Source organism: Nomascus leucogenys, chromosome 9, assembly GCF_006542625.1.
Source record: "Nomascus leucogenys isolate Asia chromosome 9, Asia_NLE_v1, whole genome shotgun sequence".
NCBI classification, from domain to species: Eukaryota; Metazoa; Chordata; class Mammalia; order Primates; family Hylobatidae; genus Nomascus; species Nomascus leucogenys.
Genome location: NC_044389.1, coordinates 38,442,714 through 38,464,025, shown reverse-complemented (window position 1 = coordinate 38,464,025; position 21,312 = coordinate 38,442,714). Strand labels below are relative to the sequence as shown.

At 31.8% G+C, this 21,312-nt stretch overlaps 1 protein-coding gene across 1 annotated transcript in view; it reads right to left on the bottom strand.

The window, feature by feature from the left end:
* Positions 1–8,211: 8,211 nt before the first annotated feature.
* The window catches only part of EPHA5 (EPH receptor A5), a 173,826-nt gene continuing 160,725 nt past the window's right edge, over positions 8,212–21,312 (bottom strand). Inside the window, exons 14-15 of the mRNA XM_030818860.1 lie at positions 20,501–20,656; positions 8,212–12,890 (exon numbers count right to left, since the gene is read on the bottom strand). Coding sequence (XP_030674720.1) covers positions 12,785–12,890; positions 20,501–20,656 — 262 coding nt within the window. The 3' untranslated portion in view covers positions 8,212–12,784. The remainder of the gene's footprint in view (positions 12,891–20,500; positions 20,657–21,312) is intronic.

Here is a 21,312-nt window from a genome sequence, read left to right as displayed (position 1 = left end):
TTTTAGGGCCCATCCAACTCCAGCCAGATTCATCATACTTGTGCTATTGCACTAGTCCCCAGGAAAATTAGTCATGAGTGTGGATGAACTGTTATGCAAATATATTGCGTTAAAACAGATGCAACTCTGAGTGGATTTCTTTCTGTCAGTGTTCCCCCAGAGTGACAATGATTGAAAAAAATATAACATTCTTATAGTTAATTTGAGGAGTGTTCACGTGGATGACACTCCACTCTTAGAATCGCCTTGAAGTAGTAGCAATACTTGTTACTAACTAAAAGGGTTCTGTGGTCAAACACTTGGGGAATCACTGAACTAAACTTACTTGAGCCTTTTTATTTCTAGGATTTTTTGTGATGCTCTAAAAGAGAGTGAAATATAGAGGGTTTTCAAACCACTTTGACTTTCGAAGAATTTTTCTTAAAGAACAGGGAACATTTACTTTTTGGAAACCTTCTTCTAAAAAGAGTAAGGACGTTTATTTTTTTGGTAGGGAGGGACTTTCTTCTACATTCTGGATAATCAGGGCCATGTGCTTTAACAGGATGTAAAGGGGAAGCTCATTATTAAACATGGGGAATATGCAGCAAATTGCAAGACCTGGGCTTAACCACATAATTAGAACATAATTTTTCACTTCTTCCGGAGCATCAGCCAAGCAAAGGACTGAGAAATCTGCAACCCAATTGTCCTAAAAAGAAACTTAGGCTTCACATTTGTGACAAGTTTTCTTTTATAACGAATGTAAAATTTTATTTTTTATATTTGTAGAGCATAGGATGATTGAAATCCAGTTGTTGTTTTGTCTGACCTCCATATCTAATATGGCTAGTGCTGTTACTACTCTGCAGAATGTGCAATAAGTCATTTTCCTTTATCCTTACATCAGAGTGGAAACTCTTCAAGTGTCATCCTTTAAAATGTCTATAACTAAAGTTTTATTTTATTTATTTTTAATCTTCAGCATAATTTATGGAAATTTATTTGCTGACCTGACTCAGAGCACCTCATCTATAGGCTATATCTTTGTTTGGACAATCAGTTAACCATCTGCTTTCTAGCTTCTACTTTCATGATAAAAAATATACTAGTTGGCAAAATTTTGGATAAAAACGTGATTGTTTAATGTGTATAATGTATTTCTTAGTGTTAGAAGATTTGTGTTAAATCCCCGTTATAAAGATGCTTAAAATAATGTCTTATCAAGCAAGAGTGTCTCTTTGGTTCTGGGTGATAGATGTGACTTTCTAGGATGTTTCCCATTCAGTGGTACCTTTGTTTTGCTCTTGCTTTCGTACATTTGCAAGTAATATATCTGAGAAACATATTCAACATGAAATTAATAAAATACAAGTTTTAGTGTAGTTGATTGGGGTTAAAGAAAATTTAAAATACAAATTTTAGATATCTACTTTTGTTTACCATATGTAAAGTAATGTCTTTTATTGGTAGGAAGTATAGGAAGAGATATAAGTTGTTTCCAAGATAAGAAGGTCAGTTTGGGTACTGTACTTTTAAAATGCCTACAGTACAGCCGATAAGAGATGTTTAGTAAAAAGTTATATATAAGAAGCTATATGTTACAAAAAAGACCAGGATTGGAGATTTAGTATGCAATACTATACTGAATATCATTTATTAAAATTGAAGACTTACTAGCTTCAATTTCCTAGGGAAAGCATATGGCATGAGATGGGAAGAGTATAAAATATATGATCTTTATTATATCAGCATTTGAAAGGAAGGCAGAATAATATTTTTAAGTGGAAATGACTGAGAATAAATAACCAGAAAAGTAGGCAAATCAGAAAGTGGGTTCTTGGATGCCAAGAAAAGGCAATTGAGGAAAGAAGGTTCAATATAGTATGTCATCAAGCCAAAAGGCTACAGATGAGACAAATTGAGCCTTTGCTTACTTTTAAATAATGATAGCACACACATACAAACTCACCAATCAACTTGTGCTTTTTCTATATAAAGTCTATCTCAGAATAATTAAGTAATCGATGAGGGGAAATCAGTCTTTATAAAGACAGTGTGGTAAATAAATGAAAATTAAAAGTGAGAAATCAGCATTGTGAAATTATTAATGAATAATGATTTGGCAATGATCATCAATTACTCTTAACAACACAGGAAGTCGGTTAGACTTTAAGTGTGGCTTGATGGAAGTATACAAAGCTACCTATGATGTATTCTTAAAAACCTCAATCCTGAATCTGATTGAACTTGTAAATCCGACTATTAATTTACGAGAAATGAAGGGAATATGAAAACACATTAAAGGACTAAACAGTAAAGTAACTGACAAAATGTTGAGCATTTTCAAAAAGTAAAATAGAAGAAACAGGGAGAACAGGAGGAAGGAAGAAGGATTATAAATTAACAGAGACTTTATTTGAATACTGATACAAAAATCTGTGAAAAAAAAAGATGTAAAATAAAGCAGGGGAATGCTGATTGGATATCGGAAGATAATTTTAAAATATTGCACATTTTTAGGTAGTGTAAGGGTACTATAATTAGTTTTAAAATAACCTTTCTACATTAGAGATACACACTGAAATAATTATTTATGAAATAATTAGATACCTGGGATTTTTGTTCAGCTCATCTTGGAGGGGAGACAGTCGGTAGAGTTGTTAACACAGCAAGATTAGCATTGAGTTGATAATTGTTGAAGCTGGGTTTCATGTACAAGGAAATTTATTAAAACTTAATCGAGATTTATATGTGTTTAAAATTTTCAATAACATCATGTGAAAGCAAAAATAGAATGAGAAAAGATTGCAGTGAAAGAAATGAGAGGAAGAGATAAAAAGTGAAGGTAACTCATATGTTTTGACACTGAAGAAATGGTAGAGTAGGGTATATAAAAATAACATTTACTAAAGAATTATTATTTGCTGGATACTATTTTCAAATTCTCTGTGAATATATTCTTAGATTTTTGCCACTTATGTTCTCATGTAATAGACGAGATACCTCAGGGCTAAGCACCTAAATGGCTTGCCTACATTCACACAATTGCTAAGCGACAAAGCAGAATTTGGCACGCTGGCCACAGAGAACCAGGATGCCTTACTCCCTCACGATGACACAGCGGATAAGATGCAGGGAATCATGGGGAGTCATTGCTGTGGATATTCAAGAATAGGAGTAACTAATGGAATAGATTCGAAAGCAATAAAGTGGACATCATCTGGAACTCAGAGGGAGAAGGGTTATTTGAAAGAATAGCTGAGAAACAGTACTGAACTACGTGATCTGAGGAAAGTCACTTAGCCATTGCATAGTCTCTTTTCTACGTTTGTTCAAAACAAAAACAGAAGAGATCTCAGTTAAAGAACTGCCATGAGAATTAAATGAAAATATACGTGAGAGTATCCAATACATTTTCTGGGAAGATGTGGGCCTTTAACAGATACTTGTATTACTGTTATTAATCCTCACCGTTTTCTTTATATGCCTTTGTCACTAGATTACAGGAACACGTTTATAAGTCTCGGGGTTGTTAAAGACTGTCAATTGACTAGATCCATGATTTTAATTGTCAACATGATTGAACTTCCTCAGTTTCCTCATTCAGAAAAAGAAGATAATAATCCTGGTCCTGTTTAATACACAGAATCCATTTAAAAATTAAATCAGAAGATATTTGAAGAAATGTTAAGATTTTATGAACTTCTTCCAAAGTCTCAATATTCAAACAAACAGAACTAAGATAAAGACAATAGGTCTCCAGTTGTTAGCCCAGGGTGTTTTTATCTTTTAAGGAGAAGCAAGCTTCTTTCTTGATATTTTTTCTGCATTTGTATATACATCAATTTTTGTCTTCCCAGAGCACATCAGCCCTTGTTGCCAAAACATCATCTAATCTCTAGCATCAAAGATATAATGGAAGATGTCTGTATGTTATGACATGGAAACTCATGGCAAGCCCACTACTTGATGTTTTACAAGATACTCACTAATACTCAGCTGGGGTGCAATTATATTAGGGTAATTAGAATGCCCAGTGGCTCCAGGATATAAAAGATCCTCATACTTGCATGTTGATTTATTCTTGCAGAATTGTCCAAGAACTAATTTTAAATTGTCAGTGTATTTGTTTCCCACTTAATCTATAATATTTTTAATTTCAAACATATAGTAGCAGCTTAGAATATTTTATTTGGGAGTCTTAAGTGTACAAATTTATTTAGAAAAAGTGTAAAGGAGTTCACCTTGAAGCTATATATTCACTGGACACAGATTTTTATTTAATTATTTTTCCCCTGGAGCCTAAAATAAAGCTACTGAAAATTATGTAGGAAGAGAATGGACTAACTATAGTCTTCCCTATAAACGTTGTGTGATCACTTTTTTGGAAGTCCCAAGTTTTTTTTTTTGTGAGTCTGTGAAAAATTTTTAAGTGAACTTCTAGCCAAAAAAATGGGGCTCACTTTCAGTTCTATACCATTTAAAATTAAATAAATAGATAGTTCCAGACCTGTTCAGCCCCCATAATAGAAAATACCAAGTTTATATATTTTCTTTTTTTGCACAGACCAAAGCAAAATCTATAAAGATTTATAAAGCTCACTCACAAACAGGCCATATTACAGTTACTTGGTTAGAATGTCTTGTGTTGCATACAGACATCTGATTTGCCTTTATCAGGCTTTTCTCCAAAGAAACAGAATTTGGACACTGAAGTCTATTAAATGGACTCACTGGTGAAGAAAGAAAAGATAATGCCATGCTTTCTTCCATTTTACCTTCTCATATTAATTTAAAATAATATATTCTTTTTTTTCTTAGAAAGTAGTGTGACAAAAAAAAGATGTAAGAAGACAATCTGAGGAAGAGATATAAATCAAGCCCAGTAGATTTATGTATATCAGCAAATATAGCAATAGGTGGACATTATGTGCAATTCCAGAGAACAAAGACTCCAAAAAAGGATATCATTTCTTGACACCTTAAAGTAGATAGAAGGTCTCTGACCTTCACTTAGAGGCTAGGGTCTAAGAAGGATCTTTCATACATACCTCGTAAAACAGATGCTCTTCAATGAATTTAGAACATGTAAACCACATCGGAACTGAAACGTAACTTCTCAGCTCTAGCAAAGAGATCATGTTCTCCTAATGGACAGATTATCTCATACTGTGAACTTCAAAGTATTAATAGCTCATACTGGCTGTACCTGTGTTGAGATCATATTTGCACTGCTGAATAAAGAAACCTGGTGCTTTTCATCAAAGATATCGACTTACTCTTTTTTGAGTGTGAGTTTTAAAAATTGATTGATTGAAAGTCACTTAGCCACTGCATAGTCTCTTTTCTACATTTGTTCAAAACAAAAATAGAAGAAATCTCAGTTAAAGAACTATCATGAGAATTAAATGAAAATATATGTGAGAGTACCCAATACATTTTCTGGGAAGACGTGGATCTTTAACAGACACTTGTATTATTGTTATTAATCCTCACCATTTTCTTTATATGCCTTTGTCACTAGATTACAGGAACACGTTTTTAACAACATTGTTCAGTTTAACAACGTTGACAGTCTTTAACAACCCCAAGACTTATTTCATCCAAATGAATGGATGAAAATGCTTGTTGCTCATGATAAAGGTTTCTTATCAGCGTGGTTTGAGACATTTATCATGCCAATGAATACTATGAACCACAGAAATAATGTTAAAGTACATATTTTAGAAAGAAGGGAAAGTAAAAAAAAATTAAAATCATAATCTCCTGGCCGATGTTTAAATTTATATATAAATTATAAAATACATTTATAGATAAATATTTAGAGCTCTGTTTAGGTGGGGATATCGTTTGGATATGTGTCCCCACCAAGCTCTCTTGTTGAAATGTAATCCTCAATGCTGGAGGTAGAGCCTGGTTGGAGGTGATTGGATCATGGGGGTGATTTTTCATGGTTTAACACCATCCCCATTTGGTGCTGCCCTCATGGTATTAAGTTCTCCTGAGATCTGGTTGTTTAAAAATTGTGTGGCACCTTCCCACAGCCTTGCTTCTGCTCCTGTCATGTAAGTCCTGCTTGCTTTCCCTTCGCCTTTCGCTATGGCTGAGCTTCCTGAGGCCTCCGCAGAAGTCAAGTAGATGCTAGCTTCATGCTTCCTGTAGAGCCTGAAAAATATTTTTTTTGTTAGGAGCAGTATAAGAAACCATGATTTTTTTGGAAAAACGCAGCCAAATTTCTACTTGTCCTCTAATTGAGGAAAGAAGCCTAGACCAAACTCTGAACACCTGCAAAATCTCTTTGAATTAGTAAGTTATGCTAATTAAAATGGTTTACTCATGGTGAGTGTATTTTATCTCATGAAGTAACCTGCCACATATATAAACAGTGTTTAATTTTAAAGTCTTTTTTTATTACTCATTTTAGAGAGTCAACTTTAACATGAGATTTGTTGCTGAATTTTATTATCATAATAAAAATGCTAATTAATAGAGAATTTTTTTTTGTTTAAAAATTCAATATCACAAAATTGTATAAGATTCTTAACTAATTTCTACTTTCTGGAAATATAAGATCACTTGGAAATGTCAATTTGAAAATAATCATCACATCACACATCTTAATATTTTTCATAATCAATATTTTTTAAAAGAAAAAATTTAAGAACAAATAACTCTTGCTGTGTAAAAACGTGTATCCATATATCAGCATTTCTGCCAGCTTCATCCGACTTATTTTTTAACCTGCTATTTAAAGTAAAATTACATTTAATATTTTATGTACAACTCTGCCTGATTTAAATAGCTACTGTGGATTTTCATAAATACAAACTTATTTATTTTATGTTGGATGTAGCAACAACTTGGTAGCTAATCTCTTGTAGACGTCAATGTTCTATAAGTGAAATTCAGATATTACAGCTGAAAATAACCAACAAATATTATTTGCAACTTCTGAGCTTGTAGTTTCAGACACTATGACCTATATTAGAAAAACATCCTGAATTAGATCATGTTGCTACTCAGTGGCAGAATAACAAATAAGGAAAACTATTTTTGATTACCAAAGTTTGGCTTATTCCAAAAGCTGAACATGTTAGAGGTGTATTCAGTCAGACCCTGGTTTCTACCCAATGTTCACACTTTGCTTGTTGTAAACGTGCAATTCATTGTTTCTTGACGACTCTCAGTCCTTGTGTCAATTAAACCAGAATGTTGGAATAAATGATACTGTTATCTCAATAGCATGGGCAACAGTGTGGAATCAGAAGTGTGTGATGGGAAGTTCATAGGTTTACTCTCAAATAAATGTGGATTTCATCCAGCCTTTGAAGAGCAGTCAGGCCTTGGACAAGTTTTGGACAGCTTTACGCTGTTTTTTCTTCATCATTAAAATGGAGTCAATAATATGTATCTAAAAGGTAAAAGTGGAAAATTAGAATACAGAATGGTGTATTCTCATTAAATGCTAACGTTTTCACTACCACTTCATCCTGTCTACCTGGTCATATAATCTTTACTTCTGAAGAAAAGCAGAGGCAAAAATAATAGTCTACCTAGTGACAAAGAACTCAGAACTATTTACATAAAATATATACTAAAATATTAAATAATATCATTTGTAGTAGTTATTTTATACATATGAAAAGGAATTGTGGATTATTCCCATGGGCATGGTGATGTTACATATTGTGACATAAATGCAAACAACTAGAAATATAATTTATTTCCTTGAATACAGTGCATTGTTTGCTATGCTTTTTACAAAAAGAGACCAATATGATACAATACTTACAGAAAAAGAGGGAGGTGTTTGTACTAAATGACACCTCTTCCTGTGACAATGCAACTCTTCCGCTCTATGCCGTGAGCACATGTATGGAGAGGAGAAAGTCTTGGGCTGATGCTGATCAATAAAAGTCTTTTTTTTTTCCAGATAGTGTGCATAGTTTTCTGTTTTTTCCAAATAATATATTACACTGTCACAAATCAACTTCTAATTAGATTTTGACACTGTAATGCACCTGTCCTACAATTTTAGTGTTAATCTCCATATGCAAAAATTATTTAAATGCAGGCTCATAAATCTGTTTTAGAAGAAAATGGATGCTGATGGCCTTTAAAATATTTAGCATAAGAAATTGAAACATTTTTATTAGAAGTAACTGAAATCATTACACAAAGGCTGTAAGTTTAAACTCTCCGGAGAGGGTCAAGCATGACAATCAGATGTAACTGTATTCAAAGGGTTTTTATTTTCTGAAAAAATATAAAATTTCATATCTTACACTACAAAAAACATGTACACAAACCAAATGCACATAAAGATTCAAATGAGAAAAAATACAGAAATCCTAATCCTTCTTTGAATTAACTGTGAGGCAGGAACTTGAGACAGCCTGGTGTATATCATAGAATAAGATATGCTATATAGCTGCTTCTGACATGACTGAAACGAAGAGATTTTGGTAAAAATACTAACAAATGACTGAGTCTAAGTATTCTCAGGCTCTTATTAATGTAATTACACAATTACACACTTTTAAATAATTGACTGTAAAACTACAGCAGCCTAAACAGTCATAGATATGCTGACCACTGAAACTTCTACTGTTAATACAGTTCCCGGCCTGAATAAACATGACATTTTACCACCTTCAATTTTCTCCATTAACGTTTAGAAGAAACAAACAACATTTGATTCTGATTATTATAAAAAGACTTTTTTTCTTTTAAAAGAATTGGTGTCTTCTTCTAAGCAATGATTACGTGGTCATTCTGAACCAGAACATTCAATCATTTATGTGTGAAAAGATTTCTTCATAAATGAATAAGAAATGAAAAGAAAGTTCCTATTTCTCTTTTGATACATTACTATATAATTAACAGCATAATAGAGAAAATTATTCAATGTAACCAGCTGTGCTACAGAGTTGAAAAAATGATGACTTATTCTACTTTTATTCAAATAAAGCTAGCATTTTGATTCCATTTATTCTTCATCATCATCATCATCATCATCATCAGGACCATCATCATATTGTACCTACTTTTTGCTTACTTTGAAGTTAAACATCTGGTAGTACGTTAGCAAAGACAGTTTACTATCACACTTATCTTTCTTTTTTTTTTTCTTATTTTTAGGAAGAACAAAATGAGAAAGGGACCTTATTCTACTATGTAATATAATACATCTAATAAATTTCTAACACCTGACTCAAATAGTGTTTGTCATCCAATGCACTTTTATAGCCAAAAATGTCTTCTGAAGGTAAATATCTGTGCTTGTGCTTCTGATAATCCACTTTACATGGCATAAATAATGGTGTCAAAAAATATTTTACTTTCACATAGAGATTAAGTAGCAGACATGCAAACACGTAAGTGCTCAAATGATATTAATTTTCCATTTTAAACTTGAAACATGAAACTGTCTTCACTTTTTTACACTGGTCAAAACTCTTTTACAAACTGAATTAAGGATATTCTGTATTGTTTAGGCAACTCTGAAACCAATAATGCTGGCCACACTAAAGTTTAGATAAAATATTGGAATATAATTTTTACAGTAATCTTACAACCTTAGAATACTGACTTGGTAATTAAAATACAAGAAATAAAAGATCATGCACATTACAATTTTAAAACATGGGAAAATCAAAATCTTTACATTTTTACATAGAAATAATACATTATGAAAAGAGCAACTGATTATATTAATAGTATATGTGAGCCAATGACAAGATTAGAAACAAATTATGATCGGTCAAAGTAGTAATTGAGTGACTTCAAGTATCAGTCTGTTGAAAATTACTCCCTGTACCAATTTTTCTAAGTCCAATACTGTGAAAGTCATGCCTCTTAAGATATTGCTACTGGCAATTACAATAACATTATGTATTATTTGCCAAATCTATTGTATATACTAAAATTGTCATGTCTGTGCTTTACTTTTGGTAGTCTGGTGGGTGACAAAATGAATCAACAGAATAAGAAATTACACAATCAAAGTTTGTTAAACTTTGCATGGTTTATGGCCTCACTACATTTTACTAGAGTTGCCTCCTCTCCTTGGTCCATTTCTCACACTTGCAGATGAGACTGGCATTTTCCAATTGGTGACATATACAATAGGAAACAAATATTTTAGAAAGGCAGTCTTTCCTCTTTTTTAGGGAGAGTACTTGTTTGATAGTCTCTTTATTCATTCTAAAGTCATATTAACCTTCCTTAGAAATTCTCAACCAAATTGAGATGCAAAAGAAAACTATGTGGCTATTTAACTTTCCTTTCAATTTACTTTCCAAAATGATCACCAAGATTGCAAAGAAGGCAAATAAATTTGATCAAAATTAATTTATATTCTTCCTTTGTTAAAAAGAGAAAATCTATATTGCAACTTAAAGTTCTAGTCATTTAGATGTACTCCACCCTGACCTCCTAATTATCTTTCAGCGTATAAAGTTGGAAAACAATGTAGAAAATATCTTTGTTATGTCTAAGCAATTGTGGCAAGTTCATCAGCCTTAAAGCATCTGGTAATTTTCCTTTTGAATCAATAAGGCTTTCATTTCGATGCTTCTCAATTGTTACTTTATCACTTAGATTTGAATATTTCTATAAAATTCAATAAAGTGCAACACAATCTCCATTTATTTCATACAAAAGTAATTTGTTGCATTAATTTCTGTTTATTGAAATGAACAAACGCATCTTTAATAATGGTGATGCTTTTTATGATTTTATCAAGAAAATATTAAATTCACATCTCTGGAAATTTCACTAAACTAATAGATTATATGTTTGCAGCACAGTTTGTGTGGACCCATGGTATATAGCCCTTATTATTATGAGAACTGAATGTATCATTTGAAAATTGTTTAGACTTTTGTTGTGGTTGTTTTGATGTTTCCTGGTTCTTTAGAAAAGAGGTATTTACTGCTTAAGTAAAGGGTGGGCAGAATAGGAAGTAGTTATTTCCCAAAAGTTTATTCTTATATGTGCTAACATTCAAGTAAAACAAGTGCTTGACAAGTGCTTGGAAAAAAGAATACCATTAATATAATGTGGCTATATTTCTGATAAATTTCATTAATCCAGGCTTCTCTGATCTACTGTACTATTAACACTGATAATCATGAGTAGGCTGTATTTTATTTAAATGCTCTGCTTTTTGAATAATCACATGACATTCCATAATTTTTATAAAGTGTAATAATACAAAAATGTTGGTTTTCTCAGGAGCTCAGTTTTGTACAATTTCTAACACACTGCATAATTTGTATCACAAATATAAGTCTTCATCACGTGTGGTATATAGAGCATACATAGAAGATATGTTATATTCCTTAATAAGTCTAATTACATATTACCTTGGATTGGTTCAATAAAATAAACTCAAAGCCATGTAACTGAATATAAAATGAAATTAACAAATGAATAAACATCCATTACAAATAAAACTTATTATTGAAATAAAATTCTGAAGGGAAAGAAGCATATATATATATATATATATTTGTGTATGTGTACTTATTTATGTATATATTTGTCATAATTCTATTGCTGCCTTAGAGTCAAAATTTCTAGAACTGAGTCAAAATGGGAATGGTTACAAAGGATTAACACTTAAGGGTGATGCTTCCTGTTATGTGCCTGGATTTAACAACATTAACAGAAGCCTGCACAGTTAAATCCTTCTACGCCCTGTTGAAAATGTGCCCTTCGGTGTCAACTTTGTTTGACAAGATACTTTCTAGGACTCAGAAAGGTGAAATTTCTTACAGGGCTACAAGATTAATGTAGAAGAACTGCATTGTCACTGATATCACAAAGTGTTTTTAAAAAGCCAAAGGGGATTTAGTCTCATACACATTTCCTTTTAGTGAATAAAGAGATTAGCTTTTGGACACATGAGAGGAAAAGAGACACAAGCTTGTGTTAAACTTCATTTCACTGCTTCCCTATTTCTCCTGTTCATATTACATTCTGGAACACTTGCTTCTATATGTTGCTAAAATTGAAACACTATTAGAAATGCAAGCAGAATGGTAACACACACATGTGCAAGCAAACACACACACAATTCCATCTTAAATCCGTTCCTGGGTATATTGCAAATTATACAGTATATACACATTTATTACCTAATAATCTCTAGAAGAGCAACTAAAAGTAAATTTTATAACACAAAAAATAAATATACATACACCCTGTACTGTACTTTTTCTTGATCAAGCAACATGTTTATACACTAGTTTCTATAACTTAACGCTGTGTAACAGCATTTTAAAATTACAAAAGAAGATACCTATTAAGAAATAATCTAATCATATTGCTCTTCAATACACTTTTGTAGACAATTAAGACCTGAAGTAAACTTCAGTAAACTGTAGCTTTTGTTAGCTCACACATGGCTATAAAACATTTCCTTTCAAGTAGATCCCTGGAAGTTTTGAAAGGGGTTGCCTTAATTCAGTCTAAAAAAGTGCTGTATAATTATATATTTCATGTACAAAATTTTGTAGAAGTAGTGGAAGGATTCTGTTGTTGTAACTTAAGATGACGTTTAACCTCATGTCCCTTTTAATGCAAGATATGTTTGCTTCATGAAAAATGAAGACTAAGGACTAAGAACTGGATACTTCAGTAAAACCATGATTACAAATTCTGTGGCTGAGGCAAATGTTTTCTAAGGTTTAGAAATCACTGTGTTCCCTTTTCCCCCTGTTTTTGTTAAAATAAATCTCAGGGCTGTTTACAAAGTGCAGAATCATTCACTTGAAGAAGCGACATTTACATGAAGTTACAATGGCACCATTCCGTTTACCAGCGGCACCTTCATTTCTTGAAGGCTGTTCATGATCTTCTTCTGGTGACCGACAAGAGTCACTCCAAGCCGTCTCAAATCCCTGCATGAAGAAAGCACACATTGGATGTATTGATTCAATTTGTAGCACACCTCAATATTTCATGTTGGCAAAGGGGTAAACATAGTGCAGACACTAGTTAGGTTACAGTCCTAATTTAGACATACAGCGTCTAATGTTTAAAGGTTAGGCTCTAAAATTATACCTCCAAAATCTGTTAGTAGTCAAAAAATATTGATAATGAGGAATGATATAATACATATTTTCTGTCATTTGCGAACATCACTATTTTAGTGGTGCGGAGTGATGATAAAACAAATTTCAACGTTATTACCAATAAAGAGTTAACAGGCACAATTTCATTGAAAAGTTTTGAAACTGCAGATTTACAATATTCATAAGCACTTTTTTTTGCTAAAAGAAGCTTAAAATAGACTTTTAATATTTTATAGCTAAGCAGTTGAAAACCAAATCATAAAATGACTCATTCTATACAGTAATTTTATATAACAGATATCTTTAGGAGCTAATCACCACTACATTGCTTTTATAACAATGTTTTATTTTTTATTTATTTATTTTTTACTTTATACTGAAAGTACCAGAATTTTTTTTTAATCAAATGACATCCAAGCTCTACTGGCATTTAGAGCATGCTGAAGATTACATGCTTTCAGAACACTTTTCAATCAAGATACTTCTGTGCATTTTTTTCAACATGCTTATTATTCAAAATAAAATTACAAATATTTAGACTTCTAAACTAACAACATATTATGAAGCTCAAGACAAGTGGCCACGGTTTTTCAACGTTCTTTTACAGGATGTTTAGGAACGCTATTCCCCTAAAGTATGTATTTGTCAGATATGTTTGGCAAATGATGAGCATTAATTATAGGAAAAAATAAGCATCAACAATTCAAAATCCTAAATGACAAAGATGTTTGTTTGCCATGTTAGATTTCTCAAGGTAATTACCTTATTGAACACATTATGTGAAAAGTGGAATCTTTTTCCATTCAGTGTGTGTTTTAATTCAAGATTTTCTTAGAGTTCCATTGAATTAATGACATTAGACATTAGAATCATTACAGGTAGATACTGAATAGTTTTAATTGTTCTTTGCATTCAAAGAAACTCTTAATTATCAGAGAATAGAAATTAAAGGATGCTAAGGCTCTGTGTATATTAGTATTGGAAATATTTTTTCCCAAAATAATATTTTAGTTTTCTTTTCCCTTTATGGTTTCTTGATTTGTTATGAGAGTTTTAGGAAACGGCAAGTAGCTAACCCCCCCAAAAAAAATGCTTTTGATATTTGTGATGGAAACATATTTGTTTTTTAGAATGTGAATATTAAACAGTAAGCTTAAAAATTATTACAACTAAAAGGTACCAGATTGGAATACAAAAATAATGATAGCGGTAGAGATGGCATGGAAGACAATCCTCAGGGAAACTTAAAAATTAGTAAAATTACCTTTGAAACAAAATCATTATTATTAATAATGGAATAGACTACAAACTAGCTAATTACAGACCAAACGAGGAATATAGGAGACATGAGTTTAATCTTGTCTCTTTTCAACTAAACCAGAGTTTCTCAGCCTTGAACCTGTTAACGTTATAGGCTGGATAATTCTTTGTTGTAGAGGCGCTGTCTTATGCACTGTAGAATATTCGGCTGCATCCTTGGCCTCTGCCAACTATATGCCAGAAGCACTGCACCACCACCAGCCCTTCATTTTTACAAGACAAATTGTCATTGCCAATTTCCCCTTAGCGACAAAATCTTTCCTGGTTGAGAATCATCACATATAAATTGGTGACACTTTATAAACGTATTTACACACCAATTTAGACACATATAAATTAGTAACATTTAATAGACATATGTCCTGCATGCTAGAAATATCAATAACCCTGTGATACAGATTTTTAAATTTCCTTTTATGGATGAGGAAACAAAGGTTTAGATAATTGGAATTACTTACTATATAACACAGCCAAATGGGTGACCAAGTTAGGGCTAATATCAGGTACCTGACAACCAAGTCTATACTTTTAATTTATCATTCTAAGAGATGATTTTAAGTAAGGCACTTCAAATTATATGCAGTAATTTATTCATCTATAAAATTCTAAAAGAAAATGTCTAATGAAGGGAACGAAACACATACTTTGCGTGAGGCTATGGTCACCAAATCTGACCATAGTAGTTTCTGTTATGCACTAATATTCTCATGCTTCCACATGTAAATTATTAATTATAAAGAATTATGTAGATGTGTGTATTCATGGGTGTTCACTAGCAAACTGGATCACGGCCAAGAGAAAAAGGATGAAAATTTTTTCTTAAACTGAAAACAGTCTCTGCTGGATAATTTAATTAGGACTAGAAACAAAGTTTTAAAACATGTGTTTTATCATATGTTTTACAAACCCATAAGAAATACTGATGAATCCAGATTGGGAAATATGGTTGTAATAATATATATGCTTAAATTGCATAATTCATAATTGCTACGCTCATTATTAGGAATTATTGGGAATGGGCCTTTGAAAATAACCACTGTTGTTTATTCTGAATGACTTGAAAGAATTTATAAGTTCTCCTTCAAACATGGAATTTGTATGTGTTCCATATTCCAAATCTTGGTTTTGTCTAAAGGATATCAAATCACTAATAACTTATTTTTATTTCTACTGTCTTAACTTGTTATATTAGATAAAAATATAATTTAATCTTCTGGATATGACTTGAGAACAAGAAAGACTCTAGCTCCTTCAATGTTTTGGTAGTTTAAATTTTTCATGATAACTATATCATGCTAAAGAATTGTGAGGAATTTTATTTGATTAATAAATGTGGGTATAGTTTGAGTTTATTGAAAAATAAAATCTGTACTTTGTCAGAACATTTCATACTTACAGATTTTAAGTTAAATTTGTTTGAATTTTAACAGTGAACTAGAGATAAAATTTTATTTCAAGAACAATTTATTATCTGATTATCCCTTGAGATGAATGTCAAAGGGCACACCAGTGAAATTATCTTTCTCCTCTTCCTTTTACTTCTCTCTCTTTCCTTTCCATCTCATCCTAAACCCCATCTCCCCAGGGGAGAAATGGAATTATAGAAACAAAACACTGAATTTTACATACTGCCATAAATTATGTCTTCTCTCATGAAATTCTGTTGTTTTGCTTTAAATCTGACCTATCATTTCAAAAACTGTCAAATTAAGTTGAAGTGATTTAGAAGATAGGATAATGATAATAATGCATGCAACGTACATGTACTTTTATACAATGTGATTTTCAGTGAAAACATGGATAAATAAGATTATTTATGCAAGTTAAAATTGTTCTCAGCAACTAAGTAGTTTCTTTTGAAATGCATCTTAATATTTTTTAATAACACTACAGATGAGAATTAACACAGTATTAGAAAATGTTTATAGTAAAGGTTAAATAACTGTTCCAATATTACTAAATACTTTAAGATATTTTCTTCTAAGTGGTTTAGTCTCACATTTCTTATTTCCAATAATTCCCATTTTACTACCTGAACCACATATTAAATGGTAATCTTAGCAGTAATTACATAAATTTGATGAAAATAAAAAATAAGAATGATATTGCTGCCCTATGTACAAGAATTTTTGAAAAATAATTTGGAAATGGTACAAGGTATGCATTTTTTTAATTTCATTTTTCTAAGTAAGTAGAAAATTTTATAGCTACACAATGTCTTAAGTGTGTTCCCATTGTAAGTATGACACAAATTTTATCATGATCATGTATAATCTTAAGTAATACCGAAGGTCAATTCTAGTGATAACGAATTATATTTTGATATAGGCTTATGAATCTAAACATGATGAGACTAGCATTGTTACATAAACATAGTTTCGATTTTGTTGACAAAATTGATTACTTTTAGAAAAGCTTCAAATGTTATGAACTGTCATTGTTAGGTTTACATTTCAGTATTTTTTCAAACATTATTCAATAATATTAAACAATGGAAAAACACTGATATTAATGATGCTAAAATGGCAGAATGAAAATAGAATAATAAAAAGTATATAGTTGATGTTGGAACCAACTCTTAATTATTCAGGCTTAAATTAATCTATCTACAGATGATTCATTCTCTTGCTCATTCTTCTCCCTTCTACTTTACACACCTTTTAGCTGTATCACTGGTACTTAGCCCCAACCAGCATTGGCTGGATAGGAGAAGGGAGAAGACAGATTAATGAATATTTCCCAAACTTCAATATTTATTGCTTTTTTCAGAGTTTTATCATGCCATTGTATGTTTGTCATTTTTTTTGTTAACTTTGCAGAACCCTAACAATCAATGATATAGACATTGTACAAGATAAATATATTACATTTGGCAAGAAGAGATTTAACCATGGTCTGTTAATGGTTCTCAATGGATGAGACTTTGTCAGGGATAGAACACAGAGGCCTGTAGGTACTCCTATGTGTACTTTAAGTGTATAATAAATCATGTATAATGACTTATTGATGTTAATAAATCTATTTGAATTCATCTGTAAAGATTTTGGCTCTGGATTTTGAAAACTTTCATTTTATTAGTTTAAGATTCTATTCCAGTAACTGATGATAACAGGAACCTCTTCAGCTGACACACAATTGGTATAATATTTAAATTTATTGGATTTTGCTCATTTTCTGAATAATCAAAGGTTGACAGTACTGATCTGAAAAGGAGTTTAAAAAGTAGCTGTGATTCTGTCCTTAACTGAAATGTTTGGATTCAATTTTCAACTCACCTCAAGCTCACAATTATCCCTGTTGACAATAACCCACTGCACTTATACAAGATGAGATAGTTTGCACCATTACTGCCACAATTGTTTTCATATAAATACTGAACACAGAATAGACAGGTTTAGGCATAAAGAGTAGCAGACAAACACATCTAAGATTGAAAGCCACTTTCATGAATATGCTTTGACTCTAAGACCTCTAAGTTCTTCATTACCTTTCAATATTTAGCTATACATGCACGTACTGGCAACAATCCATATATTAGTGAAGTTAAACCTTTGAGATGGAGATTTTTAACCAAAATATGTAGTTCTGAAAATTGTATATTTATTCTTTTTTCTAAACCCACTATGAAAACAAATTTGATGTCACAAATTACAATGTAGTTTTTAAATATGGCAGTTGGACTATTCGCTTTATATGAATTGATTTTCACATTTTTCCTAAGTATTTACAACAGTTATGAATGTATTCTTCCATTCTCAGCTTCTGTTATCTTCTGACAATAATTCTAAGAATTATATTTTATTATTTTATTATACAGCCTTCATAAAATTAATACTTAGGTATGGGGTAAAGACTATGTGTGAAAAATCAGTATTAAGGTATTTTGAGAGCTGGCCTATTTCTTTTGTCCATAATCCCGTCTCCTTTGCCATTAGTCCTTAGCAATGACTGACTTTTTTTTTTTTTTTTTTTGGAAGAAGAGTAGGCACAATGAAGAGATGAACTTTTTAAAAAAAATTTTTGACCAAGCAAGTAACTGATTACTTGAGTTACTTAATATAATGTTTTGATAAATGTTCTTACGGTTGAAAAAAATATAGTCGAAAGCACAGAAAACAAGGTGGCATGCAGTTAAATTTAAAGGGCCTGGACTTGCCCCCAAAACCAGCTTTCTTGGAGTTATGATCTGCTGGCCCAATTCCTGGTAAGAAATGTATTAATGATTATGACCCCCAGGAATTTGGAGCAGTTACCATAGAGAGACCAAGACTTTCTGAATGGGAAAATGCTGGTAAGTCTCCCAATGTAACTTTATTCTTCTGATCAGAGTAAATGAATTAAAAGACAAATGTTTGAATAAAGGCAATACAGCAAGAGGCAATAAGCTGGAGAAGAATCATTATGAGAAGACTTAAGAGGTTATTAGGGCTTGAAAGAAAACAAAAACTAAAGAGCATTTGGGGATAGAGGAGCAGATAGGAAAGAAATAGAAAAAAAAGGAATAAGAAAAATGTGAAACTATAATGCTAAAATATTCAACATATTTATAGTATTTTGGGACCCCAAAGATATAAGTAAAACACAAGTAGCTAATGGAAAAACTATAATTTGTAATTATAACTGTTTTTTGAAGGAAGAAGCAAAAATGTAGTAGATGTAACTATATACAGAAAATGTGCTATTTTAATAACAAAAGAGACATTGTTTAATGCAAATAATTTTATTATATATTTACAAGTAATCTGACATTGGGTAGAAGAAATACCTACAATATCATTTTAATATAAAATGACAAATGACTTTAATAAATTAAAATGACCATTTTTACTGAAAAATTAAATAGCAATCACGTAAAAATAGTTTTAAATTATCAGTAAATTTTTCAGTGTACCAGTTTAAATATAGCACAAATGGGTTCCTTGAGTGTCCAAAGAAATAATGGACAAAGCATATGTGTCATCAAGTAGATATGATTTGGTGGACCGTGAGAATGAGATTCAGTAAATTAAGAAAGCAAGCTGAGCGGTTGGTTTCAGGTCCTTTTAGTTATCGGTAAGAAGGAAGAGAATGCTGAGAATATGACATTAATTGGTGATAAATGGTGGTACCCTGTTACCTTCTGTGGGGAGGAGCAGTGAATTCAATGAATCAAAGAATGCCAGAATAATAGAGATGGGTGAGCAAGAACTGCCCAATGTTCGTATCATGTGTAGAAATGAAATAACAACTATCGTTTAGTGCTTCAGAATATTCTACCATTTTCTAAACCTTACAATATTTTAACCTTTGAATTGGCAGGTAATTTGAAGTAAGTTATCATTATATTCACAGGTTAAAACATTAATGTTAATGTAATCTAGATGGAACCACCATAAAAACAGTTAATTTTCACAAATAACAATTAGGCTAAAACAACCACATGTACAGAGTATATAATAAAATACAAACAACTTACAACCTTAAAGAACTTAATATTTAACTCTAGTGATTTTCGTTTAATAAGATTTGATAAATTTTATCTTAAACGTGCAAACAGAAGAGGGCACAATTGGTTCCACTGAGGTTGTACCAAATAACAAATCAGAGGCAGGATCTGATACATCCTTAGATTGAAAGAATGTAAGGTGCACCACTTAGAAATTAAACAAGATCCTGCCAGGGAAGCTTTGTTTAAGCTGCTGTTACCTTGAGAGTCATCGTAGAGAGCCATGTACAAATATGTTTGGTCCTTACGTAGGACTAGCCACACCAATTGTGCTTACAGTTTATTTTGTTTTGTATTTATATTCATATAACATAGATACCAGTATAAAAAAACTTGTCAAGAAAACATCTTTTCCACAACACAAAATACCAGTATTTTGCCAAGGAGCTATTATTCCAATTATTCAAGTATGCCAATGTTATTTGTTTGAAGCAAAGAAGCAAAGATACTGGCCACATGTAGCATTAACCATGCAGTTGTTAACAATACAGGCTAAAGATGATGAGGCTTCTTTGAGAGCTGCCACACATCCGCAAAGTTTAACTGATTTCCCTTACCTCATCCAGATTGGTTTTTGAACAATTTTTCTTGCCCCAGCAATTATGTAAAAATTATCAGAAAAATTACTCACTCCAAGGTCACCTGAGCCACAGCGTCCATTGAACTGTATCCATTTTCCATGAAAATCTCTGTATACCGGCCCATCTTGATTGCCTCTAGCCATTCACCTACTGATCTGTAGGCCCCAGATCCTAGTGGGCTGTGTTCTGCCAATAAATTAGATACTCTAAAACACATAAAACATAAAGATTAAAAGTAACAATTTTATTCTTTTATAATAAAGTTTACTGTAATGTTAACTCATATTCAATGGATCTTTGAGTCTGTAAGTATATTTATAGAGGAAAATTATGCAAATGCTAATATGGAAGAAAATAATTTAAAATACAGGAGAACACAAAATCAGTCTACTGAGATTATTTTATCCATAATTAATGAGGACTTAACATGAGGACTTACTAATAAGTAAACTTTATGTAAACCAAAACAATAGCTAGGAATTTTATTGAGTACTAATAGATGAACACAGAGAATTTTCAGGACAATAAAACCACTCTGTATAATAGTATAACGGTGGACACGTTTGTCTAAATCTGTAAAACGTACAACACCAACGGTGACCTCTAATGTAAACTATGGGCCGTGGCTGATAATTATGTGGAAATACAGGTTCATCAATGGTAATAAATGTGTCATTCTGGTGGTTGATGCTGGTAATGGGGTGGGGAAAGGCTACATATGTGTAGGGTAAGGAGTACGTGGGAGATCTCTGCACCTTCCACTCAATTTTGCTGTAAACATATTTCTGTAAAAATCAGTCTACTAAAATTGGTCATGTAGTGATTTAGATATACTACTCTTTGTTTATGAAGGTAAGAAAAA